Raw genomic sequence first — 11,057 nt, 5'->3', positions numbered from 1 at the left:
AACTTTAAAAATAGGGTGTGCTGAGGGGCTCCTGAGCACTACCTCTCACCCCAAACATGGGCCCAGAGAGAGCCAGTGCTCCGGGGAGTGAGGGCTCGTGGCCAGGAAAGGGCTCACTTGGGATGGGGGCTTCAGTGCTCACTTCAGCCTCATAACCGAAGCAGAGAGGGCAGCTCCCATTTCTAGACTGACGGCCAAAGCAGAGTGGTCATCAGCTCCAGTTGCACGGCTTGGTACACAAGTCCGCATTCAGAAGACGATAAAGGAAAAAGCAAATGGCAGCTTTGTAAAGAGATGCAACTTGTTTTTCCTCCCACTGGGAGCAGAAACACTTCTTCCAAAGGTGCAGGTCAGAACTTGGGAGCCAGGAGAGGAAGGGCACTGTGCAGCACCCGACACTCGAGCTCCTCTAGCCCTGGAGTCTGCAACGCCAGCGAGCAGCAGAGAGAGGCTCAGCACAGGCGCCCCGCGAGGAGCCTCCTGCCCGGACACAGGCGCGGAGCACTCAGGACCTGCCCTGTGCAGCTTGGCCGGGGCAAGGGCGCTCCTTCCAGAGCCTCACCCCAGCTAACTGATGGGCCACCAAAGAGACATGCCATCAAGAAGCAGGATGGTTCCGTGGCTGGGCGTCTGGGTTCAGATCCTGCCTCACTGGTCTTTTTAACTTGACTGTGTCTGTCTCTTCCTTATTGGTAAACGGGGGAGGGGAAGATTCAACTCAGGAAGTCTGAACATGAGCTGTTGCTATTATCGTGAGGTGATGGCCTATGGTCCTATGGGGTGGGCCCAAGGAGGCCCCAGACTCACTCACTAGCATTGACCTTGAACAGAAATAAGGGTCATAGGACATTTAGTGAGCACTGAGTCACCGACTGAGCCAGGCCCCGTCCACTGGCCACTTTCGATGGTGGTGGCAGTGTTAGCCTGGTGCCTTACCTTAATCCTTACGCTAATCCTATGTGGAAGATTTAATATTATCCCCATTGTATAGGTGAAGAAACTGACTCAGGGAGGTTATGTGACTCACCTAGGAACAGTGCAGAGAGTGTGTGAACATGTGTCTACTTTTGACCCTGCTGACCCTGCTATGCCAAGAAACCTGTCCTTTCTTCCTCACGATTATCCACCAAGGAGATTATCTATTAGTCCCATCTTCAAGGTGATGGAGCCGAGGAAGAAGATACTCACACATTCCTAGTACCTGGCACAGCCCCATGCCAGACCCATCGGAGCCTGTGTCCACGGCCCCAGCAGCCAGTGTAAAATGTGGACAGTAGCAGCCCAGGGTGTTAAGTCTGTCATATCATAAGGAGGAAACTGACCAGTCCCCCTGCTGTAGTTTCCTGTCATGGGAGCAGAGTGGCCACCATCAGCAGTATGGGGACGCCAGGCCTGCTGCATCCTGCCTCTGTATCTGCTCCCATGTCTGGCACGGCACAGACCCTGTCCTGGGGACCTGCAGCAGTGGGCCTCCCACTGGAGCACCGAGTTGGGAGCTGAACAGGTGGAGGTGTGCCAAGGGCCACATCCCACTGGTTCCTACCTGGGGGTCCCACACTGGAGCTGCATGGTGAAACCCCTTCTTCAGTGCAATCACCTACTTTCCCCTCTCCAAGTCACTTTTCCAGAAAGCTCCCTTTCTGCACCGTGTAGAGTGAGCCTAACCTCAGCCCCACAGCTACGGTGGCCTCCCGGGGCTTGCGAGGCCTCCAGCTCCTGCAAACTCACCTTCTCAGAGTAGTGCTCCCCGGGGAGCGGGGGGTAGTCACACTGCTCGATCTTCTGGCACAGGGAGAAGAGATTCATCTTATCTCCGTAGAAGGGGCTCTGGAGGGCTGCCATCTGCAAGGGAGGGGGACAACGAAGATGAGCTTTCGGCCTCAAGGCTCGGAAGGACTGGAGAGGAGGCTGCTCCAGATTGGGGCATGGGCTTTCTCTGGTCCTGACCGCAGCGAGTCCAGCAGAACTTCTCCTCCGAATCGCTGAGCTGGGGGTTCAACAGAGGAGCAGGCGCAACACCATCCTGGTTCTATCACTGGATTAAGTGGGCATGAGGGTTTCAGTGACAAAACTTTAAAGGCAATAAAGAAGGGCAGCTGGACGCTGCGAGCCAATTCTCACCTTGCTCCCACCTCAGCCCGGGGGACCCAGGCTCCGTGCGGCAGGTTCCCAAGTGCACGCATACGTTTTAATGGTCTTACTTCCATAAAACGCGATTTCCAAGATGCCCGTAGGGGCATGTCTCTGTGCCTCACACATTCAGGGAGCTTTCCTTACCTATGGACTGACATTTTGGGGTGGGGTGGGCCCGAGAAGGGTGAGGCATTTCACTGTGGCTGTTCTCGCCAGCCCCTGGCAGAGCTACTGCCTGTGGAAGCCAGCTGCTGATATCAGGGCAAGGGGAACGGGGTTTCAGGAGGGAGGAAGGCAGCCTCCTGCCCCTGGATGGAAGGGCGCAGCAGCTTGTTCGAGGGAACGTTTAGGTGGGAGGGAAGCGCCTGGCTCCACAGCCAGCCCCAGCTCTGTCCCGACCCCAGCTCTGCACTTGCTGCGTGTCTGGACTTCAGTTTCCTCATTTGTACAACGGCCTCACCCGCAGGCCTGTGGCGAGGCTTGGGCTGGTACATGGAGGAGGCACCACCAGCAGGGCCATGACCACCTTTGATGAGGTGAGGCCTGCGGCACTGGTTCTGCCCTGAAGGCCGGCCACGGGGGAGCAAAAGGCCTGTGGGGCGGTGGCCCCCTGTGAGTTCCCAGCTGTCAGGGTGCTGCCAGGCTGCTCTACCCTGCCACTCAGAGCACTCACAGGGGCCACAGTGGCCCTGAGGTGGTGGTGCAGTAGCCCAGCGTGGCACCCGCTGGCCCCCCTATTATGAACCCATAATGGGAAAGTGCTTCTGGTCACTCCAGCTCACTATGGCTGACTGCCCCCTAGACCGCCCCCCAAGGCCCAGTGCCTCCGGCTAGTGAAGTGCTGTCAGGCGAGTACCCGCCTGTTTGGCCCCGGTTCCCCCTCGGAGGGGCCGGGCTGCCAGGGCCACCCTGCTCTGGCTCCTTGGCCAAGGGCTCCTGGGCTCCTACCGAGGGGCCCTGGGATCCCTGGGGAACTGTCGCTTGTCCTTGCACCCCAGAGGCTGAGCGAGGAGGAGTCCTTGGTAGCAGGGTTTGAGGGTGCCCATCAGCTTGGGTTTCCTGGTCTTGCCCCATTCTCTGTTCATCCATGAACAGGTCTGGTGACCCCAAGGGCCTGCCTCCTTCAGGAGGGCGTGGAGGAGCTTCAGAGCCTGGCACCATCCTTGGGTTTGCAGGTGGCCTTTGGGGAAGCTACTGAGTGCAGCCTGGAGACTGTGGGCTTTCCTCAGCCCCAGGTTCAGCACCCTCGGGACCAGGAGCCCAGGCCAGGCCAAGTGCCTTCATGTGGGTGTCTAGGGACGGCATCACCTCTGTCTTCCCACTGGCTGGGAGCTTGGGCCCCTCGGAGAAGGGCTGGGAACCCATGTGGACCCTGAAACCCACCCCTGGAGGAGGGCTGCAGGGAGGGTCTGGCCAGGCAGGGGAAGTGTGAGGATGCAGAGGCCCTGCCATTTTGGGGTCTGCTGACCTGACCGGGAGCAGCTGGGAGTCTGCCAAATGTGCCACCCAGGTGACGCATGTCCAGGAATTAAAACAAGACTCTCTGGTGCAAAGGGTTAATCAAGCATTTCCAAAGGACAACTGATGCCATAACAGAGCAGCTGAGACTCCAGGATAGTCACCTGGGGTGACCTGGGTGCCCCCGAGTTGCAGCTGGAGGATTAAGGTGGATTTTCTTGGGCACCGTTACGGTGCAGCACAGAAGGGACATTTTGAGTGTTGGTCCAGTGAACGCAGGCCCTAGTTTTTCATGTGGCTGACCCCAGAGGAATCGGCCAACCTTCAACTTCAGATCACGCCCATTTGATCTGAATTTTATAAACCTCGCTGCTGGGAACTCCAAAGGCCCCAGAACACTGAGGGGGAGCACTGAGTCCCCAAGCTGGCATCCACTTCAGATCATGTCTGTGCTCTTTCCAGCACTTTCCCCACATTGTTTCAGAAAAGCCTTTTGAATGGGGTCAGCAGTGAGCTATGCCAGAGGACCCCTCTCGGCCTTCCCCAGGAACAGGCCTCCTCCATCCGCCCCAGCCTGCCCCCACTCTGCTGCCGGCCACGGGCCTTCCACCCTCATCAGGGCGACGGGCTGTGAAGGAAGCTCTGGGCTGCGGGGATTAGAACGATTACCCTGGACGGCGAGATCTCCTTCTACCAGTGACCACCCAGCCTCTGACTGGTCGAAACAGAGGACACACTGTCTGGGGCCTCGTTAGAACTGCCGAAGCCATGGCTCTCAGCGCTGCTCCTCAAACGCCAAGCTCTTCTCTCTGGTGTTATCAGGGTGACACATAGCCGAGGAAAAGGGGGCGGGTGGGCCCTGGCCCCCACCGGCAGGGCCGAGAGAAGCTGGTGTGTGATCTGAGATGTCAGAGGGACAAGGGGGATCTGACTCCTGCCTGTCAGGGCCTCAGACACCCATCTCGTCACCCAGTGTCTCTCGACCATGTCCCAGACTGAAGGGTGACTGGAGACCTGGAGGTCTGCAGCCCTGCTCCTCCACCACGGAGGGGTGTCCAGGCCACTCCACCATCCGAGCAGGATTCCAAAGCAGCGTCTCAGCCAAGGCTCCGCGGATCTTCCCGTTGAGTCCGCTGTCTCCCTGGGTCTCAGTCCCAGCTGGGCACCTCAAGGCTGCTGCAAGGATGCCCCCCATGAGGATCCTGGGACTGGCACTGAACGAGTCAATTCCTCTAGCTCTGTACTTGCAGCTGAGCTCCCACATAGGTAAAAATCAGTCCTGCAGAGCGGGCAGCCCACTGGGCACCTCCATGGGTATCTGGGTAATGAGAACAGAGCCCGGCCTTCCCATATCCCAAGCTCGGGCATTGCTGCTCCCAGCTCCCACCGGGGGCTCCCCACCACCTGGCCTGCGAGTCTTATGATTCACTCCATGTTCGGGCCAGCGCTCCTGATTCCAGCCTCTTCAACAGACTCTGCTGGGGCCCCATCCGGGGCCAGGTGCAGGGCTTTGTGGTGGCTCCCACTAGCTGGGGTCAGTGCCAGCAACTCCGGTGGCCGCAGGAGGTCCTCGGTAATAGCTGATGCCCAAGTTTGAGAGAGAGTATGGGGTACTCAATGATGGGCCCCGAAGACGTCCATCACTGAATTTTTGGGACTTGTCAATGACACTTTATAGGGCAAACAGGATTTTGCAGGTGTGATGAAATGTTGGCTCCTGAGATGGGGGCATTATCCAGGTGGGCCCCAACGTAGCCACAAGAACCCTCATGAGAGGAAGCCTAAGGGAGAAGGGCACGGAAGAGGGGAAGACGCCAGGCTGACGCACACCAGAGGCTGTGGTGACACAAGGCGGGGGCCGAGGACCGCGGGTGGCCTCTCCATTTTCCATGGAAAACACAAGGAAACAGATTCACCCCCAGAACCTCTAGAAGGCGCCTGCCTGCTGACACCCTGACTTAGCCCAGCGAGACTGATTTTGGACATCTGGCCTCCAGAATCCACGAGATCTAACAGAGTAAACTTATGTTGCTTGAAGCCATCAGCGTGGTGACATCTGTCACTGCAGCCACAGGGACGAGCACAGGGGCTTTTGAGCCTTCCAGGCCGTGCTGGGGCTGGGGGAAGGGCAGGTTTTCTCTGGCGGTGTTTGTCACCAGGACCCAGGTGACCTGGGTATGTGCCCTGTGCAGGATCCTCAGCTGTAGTCCGGAGAGGGTGGGGGACTTTGACACAGCTCTTCAGGCTGGCGGCCCTGGAAGACACCACAGGCTGTGGGGGTGGGAGGCTCCGGGCATGACTGCAGGAGGCCTCTTTCCAATTACATGGCTGTGGGCTCAGATGTGGCTCCCCTCCCTGTCTGCTGGGGAAATGCCTGCTTCGCCTTCTCCTTCTTCTTCCCCTTCCCCTTTCGGGGCTGCAGGAGTGGAGGGGGGTCACCTGGCACAGAGCCCCTGCCCCGTCACCCTTGGACGGGCTGGCCATGGGTGGCCACACCAGCCTGCTGCTGTGTGAGGCCGGGGCTGCTAGGGTTAGGTCAGCGCCTGCCGCCCTGAGGACGCCAATCCCCTCCGGGCTCGACTGCTGTGTTTCATTCACTTCCCACTGCTGACTGGTATCCACCCATAGATTGGTATCTGTCCCCCCCTGCCACCGACCCCCTCTCCAGCTGCGATCCATCCCCCACACCACAAAGCCCTGGACGGCTGCAATCTGTCCCCTCGCCGCTCCCCCCCGGCCCCGGCTGTGGTCTGTCCCCCCGCAGCTGCGAGCCGCACAGCCCCACTTACTCCAACAAATGAGTCAGCTCGGTGGAACCCGGGCCTCAGTGCCAGGGAGCCATGAAGGCGGGGCTGCCTCGTGAAATGCACATCTAGGTGCCCACAAACGAGGACTCGGAGGAGGACTGCCCGACCCAGAATCCAGTGAGGCCTGGCACACGATGGGCTGTGTCTGCCTCTGCAGAGCCGAGACAAAGACGTAGGCAGGGAACGGGGCTGGGAACTGCAGGGCTGGTTCTCAAGTGGAGGGCCTGGCACAGGCAGAGGGAGCCAGCTGCCGGCCTCCCAGCCCCAGCCCAACCCCAACCCCGGGGAGGTGGGCACAGCTCTGAGAGCCTGGCCAGCCTGTGTGTGTGTTCATACGCTGTGTGTGTTTATGTATGGAGACTCCCATGGTTCATGGGAGACGGGAAGCAGCTTACAAAAACACAAAGCAGAATGGAAAAAGAAACAAAAGCCATCTGACCCAGGGCGAGACACATGAGGAAAGGAGGACGAAGCGGAGCCTCCCCGGGGACTGAGGCTGGGCTGCACTTTGGCTTCCCGCTGGCCAAAGCAAAAAGGGAAATGTGGCAAGCTGCAGAAGCCTCAGGCCAGAGGCGGGCAGAAGTGCCCGTGCTTGGCCTGCGGCTGGTGGACAGGCCTCAGGGCCTTCTCTGACTCGGGCGCCTCACCCCCAGGGCCTCATTCCTTCCTCACTATGACAAGGTGGGCTGGGATCTCATTCTACATATGGGATACCTGGAGCCCACCTGGGAGGGGCTGACTTGCCCGGATCCTTCCGTGGGTGGGCCCTGGAGCTGGGATTTGGATGAGAGTGAGTTGGTAAGCGAGCTGCCTACACACAGACATGTGCTCTCATTCAAAATTGTGCTCCCTGGCCGTCCACTACGCTGCGGGCATTTGCCCGGGCCTTGGGAAACCCAGAACACCTGTCTCTGCCCCTCGGGATCTGACACTGGGTGGATGATGCCCACTTACAGGTGGGTCTGCATCCCCTCCTGAGACCCTACAGCAGGTGGGGGCAGGGCGGTGACCCTGAAGCCCTGAGCCCAGGGACAGCCAGGTTAGCAGGTGACATGGGGGTGATTCTACTGCTAGCCTCAGCGACCTTGGTGGCCAGAGTGGCCACCTGCATAAGTGCCTGTACTTAGAGGAGTCCCGGAGAGACTGGGACTCACGACTCCTCCTGGGGGACACACGCCAGCAGCACGGTGGCTCCACACCACTCAGCAACTCTCCTCAGCCGGGGCTTTCTCCACCTGGATTTACCGTCATCTCCACAAAATAACAGGCACGCACCCTCCCCGGGGCTGTTCGGAATGTGCAGGCACACGGGGCCAACACCAGCAGGTTTCTTCCTGTCTCAGAAGAGTTTGGACTTACATGTCTTGTCTCCCGTGGCTAAAGACACTGACTTCCCTCCAAATTCTCTCCTACATCCACTGCCCTCCCCCGAGCCCACCCACATACCCTGCTCAACACCCGCCACCACTCCAGCCCACCCAGGAGCTGGGCTGTGGAGAGACAGGGAGGCAGGGAGGACAAATGGCTTGTCCCCCTTTCACCTGCAGGGCCCTCCCCCCTCCACTGCACACACTCCACAGCTGATCCAGCTAGGTCCTCATTCAAAGAGCTCCTCTGTGACCGATGCCCTGTGGAGTCCTGGAAAGAGCACCTGGCCTGCTTCCCAGCTCTGTCAGGGCCAGACTCACCCACAGACCCTCTTATCACCCACATCTGCTGAGCCCCGGGAGAAGGGGTCCCACTCTCTTGTCACCCGCATCTGCTGAGCCCCTGGAGAAGGGGTCCCAAGCACCAGTTCCACAAGGACCACACCTCTAGCCAGTCTGTTAAAATGAAATATGTGTTCTTACAATAGCAGGTCACTGGCTGCCAGCCTGGCTAACATGGTGAAACCCCGTCTCTACCAAAAAATACAAAAATTTGCCAGGTGGGGGGCACCTGTAGTCCCGGCTACTTGGGAGGTTAAGGCAGGAGAATCACTTGAAGCTGGGAGGTGGAGGTTGCAGTGAGCTGAGACTGCCACTGCACTCCGGCCTGGGTGACAGAGTGAGACTCTGTCTCAAAAAAACAAAAGAAAGATTCTGTGAAGTTTAAGCCCTGCCAACAGATCAGAGTTTGGATCTCATAGTCTCAATCTGTAATGTGGGGAGGGGAAATCTCACCACCAGAAGACCCTGCCCACGAGACCCCGGCCACGAGAGCTTCCACGGGCCTCACGTGGCCCAGCAGCGGGCAGCGTCGCCCTCAAGTTCACGCACAAGGGCTGTGAGGTCAGCCTCGGAGTCGACGGTCCCCAGGGGACAGAGCAATCAGGCTCTGCGGACAACTGCTCAGCACTCGAGGCAGGCCCTGGACATGCTGTCCTGAGCATCACTGCTGTGGACTGTCACTGGCCACAGCAGCCGGGACCGAGCTTCTTCCAGTGCGTCAGCTCCAAGCCAGACCCCACGGCTGCTCAAGTCAGCTCCAGGGAAAGCAGAAAAACACTCAGGGTTCCGACTGTAAAATCAAGGCTTGGTGTCTAATAGCCTGGGGGGTTTCCAGAGCCCTTTCTTGTCTGTCATTTATCAGGACTAGGACAATGAAAGACAGGTACTCCTGTTCTCAGATGCGGAGGGGCTCAGCCAGGTGGATGGAATCCCAGAGCCGCCCAGCCTTTGGTGGTCTAGGGGCAGGGGGCAGCTTGTGTGGCTGCCAACCTGGACACCAGAGGGCTTAGGCCTCCCTCCTGCCGGTGGCTGCAAGAACTTCATGGCCAAGAGTGATTCATGCTCCCCACACCCCTCGTCACCTGGGGCCCCAGTGTGGCTGGACAAAATGGGTGGGGGGCTTCCGTTTATTCTTATTGTTTCACGTCTGGGCCCACCAGAACTCAAAACTGTTCCTGTCCCTTCGTCCAGACAGGCCACCAGGTCTGAAGTGGCCATCCCCTAGCTCCATTTCACAGGTCAGGGGAGATGTGGTGGTCTTCAGGGAGACCCACATTTCTGGGCCTGGAGGGGGTGGCCACCTGTCCGTGGAGAGTGATTCAGGGGCATGAGGCAAGTCTGACTCCTCTCCTGACCCTGGTGCCCTGCACGGGACTGACCCTTAATAAATGATGAACACAGTCACTGGCGTGTTAATGTGATCACCAGGGTGACGGGCAGGGGCAGCTGGGGGTCAGGTGCCGGCCTGTTCTCCCCTGTCTTCCCTTCCCAGACCCCACCCACTGCCATCACCCCCAACAGCCTCCGCCAGCCTGACCCTGCAGACCAGGCCCCACGTGGGCTGAGGAGGGTGAAGGACAGGGCCCTGGTGGTACCGATGCCTCAGGCAGACGTGACATTCCTGGGTTCCAACCTGAGCTGGTAGGGTGAGCCCTGCCCTAACTGGGCACCCCCCCACACATGTCTCACCAAATGCTGCTGAGCCGCAGGCAGAGACTCACCTCGTACAGCAGACAGCCCAGGGACCAGATGTCGGACTTGAAGTTGTAGCCGTTCTCATGGATCCTCTCCGGTGACATGTAGTAGGGTGTCCCCACTGCAATACAGCAAGGGGGGCTGCTTACACTTCATGTAGGGCAGGGGCAGGGCACAGAGGTGAGGCTGGAGGGAGGGCACGCAGGGGCAGGGGAGAGACTGCGCCTCGGTCTCTGAGCAGCCCTCTCCCTCTCTGGGCCTGTGCCTTCCTCTGTCAGATGAGCAGGTGGATCAGATTAGAGGTTCCCATGCTAGCAGGACACTAAACACCTGGGGTGCTGGGGACTTGAAGGAGATTCCCTGGACCCACCGAGACCAAGAATCAGGCTGGGAGGCTGGGCGCCACGGCTCACGCCTGTAATCCTAGCACTCTGGGAGGCCAAGGTGGGTGGATCACCTGGGGCCAGGAGTTTGAGACCAGCTTGGCCAACATGGTGAAACCCTGTGTCTACTAAAACTGCAAAAATTAGCTGAGTGTGGTGGCGGGCACCTGTAATTCCGGTTACTCGGGAGGCTAAGGCAGGAGAATCACTTGAACCCAGGAGGCAGAGGTGGCAGTGAGCCAAGATCATGCCACTGCACTCCAGCCTGGGCAAGAGTGAGATTCATCTCAAAAAAAAAAAAAAAAAAAAAAAAAATCAGGATGGGGCTGGAGAGCTGGGGGCTGGTGTTTCTGCCAGCTGCCCAGGGGAAGGGGATGCCTCGGCCCGGCTGGGGGAAGCTGCTGACTACATGTCCTTTAAGGGAACTGTTTGAATCCACAACAATCAGGATCAGGCTCTGAACAGTGAAAAAACCATCACTGTGGAGGTTAACCAAGATCTTACATGTGTCAGCTCATCCATGTTCCCAACAGTGCTATGAGGCGGCATCTCCATTTTGCAGATGGAGAAACTGAGGCTCAGTTTGCATAAGAGTGGCAGGAATTAGTTCAAACCCAGACCCTCAGGCTCCAGAAACCGAGCACTTAGTCTTGCCTGTGGCCACCACCAGTTAGCCCATCCAGACTCGGGGTTGGCTGAGATCTCTTAAACAGGATGGAAAAGGCACTAACCAAAAACGAAATGTGTGTAAGGCATTAAAACTAGGAACTTCCGTTCATCAAACCATACCATTCAGAGTTAAAAGGCAAGCTACAGACTGGGAGAAAATCATCCCAACACATACACCTGACAATGGACTCTTTACAGAATAT

General features: G+C 58.4%; 1 protein-coding gene across 4 annotated transcripts in view; it reads right to left on the bottom strand.

The window, feature by feature from the left end:
- Window positions 1-11,057, bottom strand: part of NEK6 (NIMA related kinase 6) — a 102,777-nt gene that overhangs the window by 9,552 nt on the left and 82,168 nt on the right. For all 4 annotated transcript variants that reach the window (XM_030920414.1, XM_030920415.1, XM_010365841.2 and 1 more), the window contains exons 8-9: window positions 9,829-9,923; window positions 1,729-1,842 (exon numbers count right to left, since the gene is read on the bottom strand). In XM_030920414.1, coding sequence (XP_030776274.1) covers window positions 1,729-1,842; window positions 9,829-9,923 — 209 coding nt within the window. The remainder of the gene's footprint in view (window positions 1-1,728; window positions 1,843-9,828; window positions 9,924-11,057) is intronic.

The sequence above is a fragment of the Rhinopithecus roxellana genome, chromosome 16 (genome assembly GCF_007565055.1).
Source record: "Rhinopithecus roxellana isolate Shanxi Qingling chromosome 16, ASM756505v1, whole genome shotgun sequence".
NCBI lineage: Eukaryota > Metazoa > Chordata > Mammalia > Primates > Cercopithecidae > Rhinopithecus > Rhinopithecus roxellana.
This window is presented reverse-complemented; position numbering and strand designations above follow the sequence as displayed.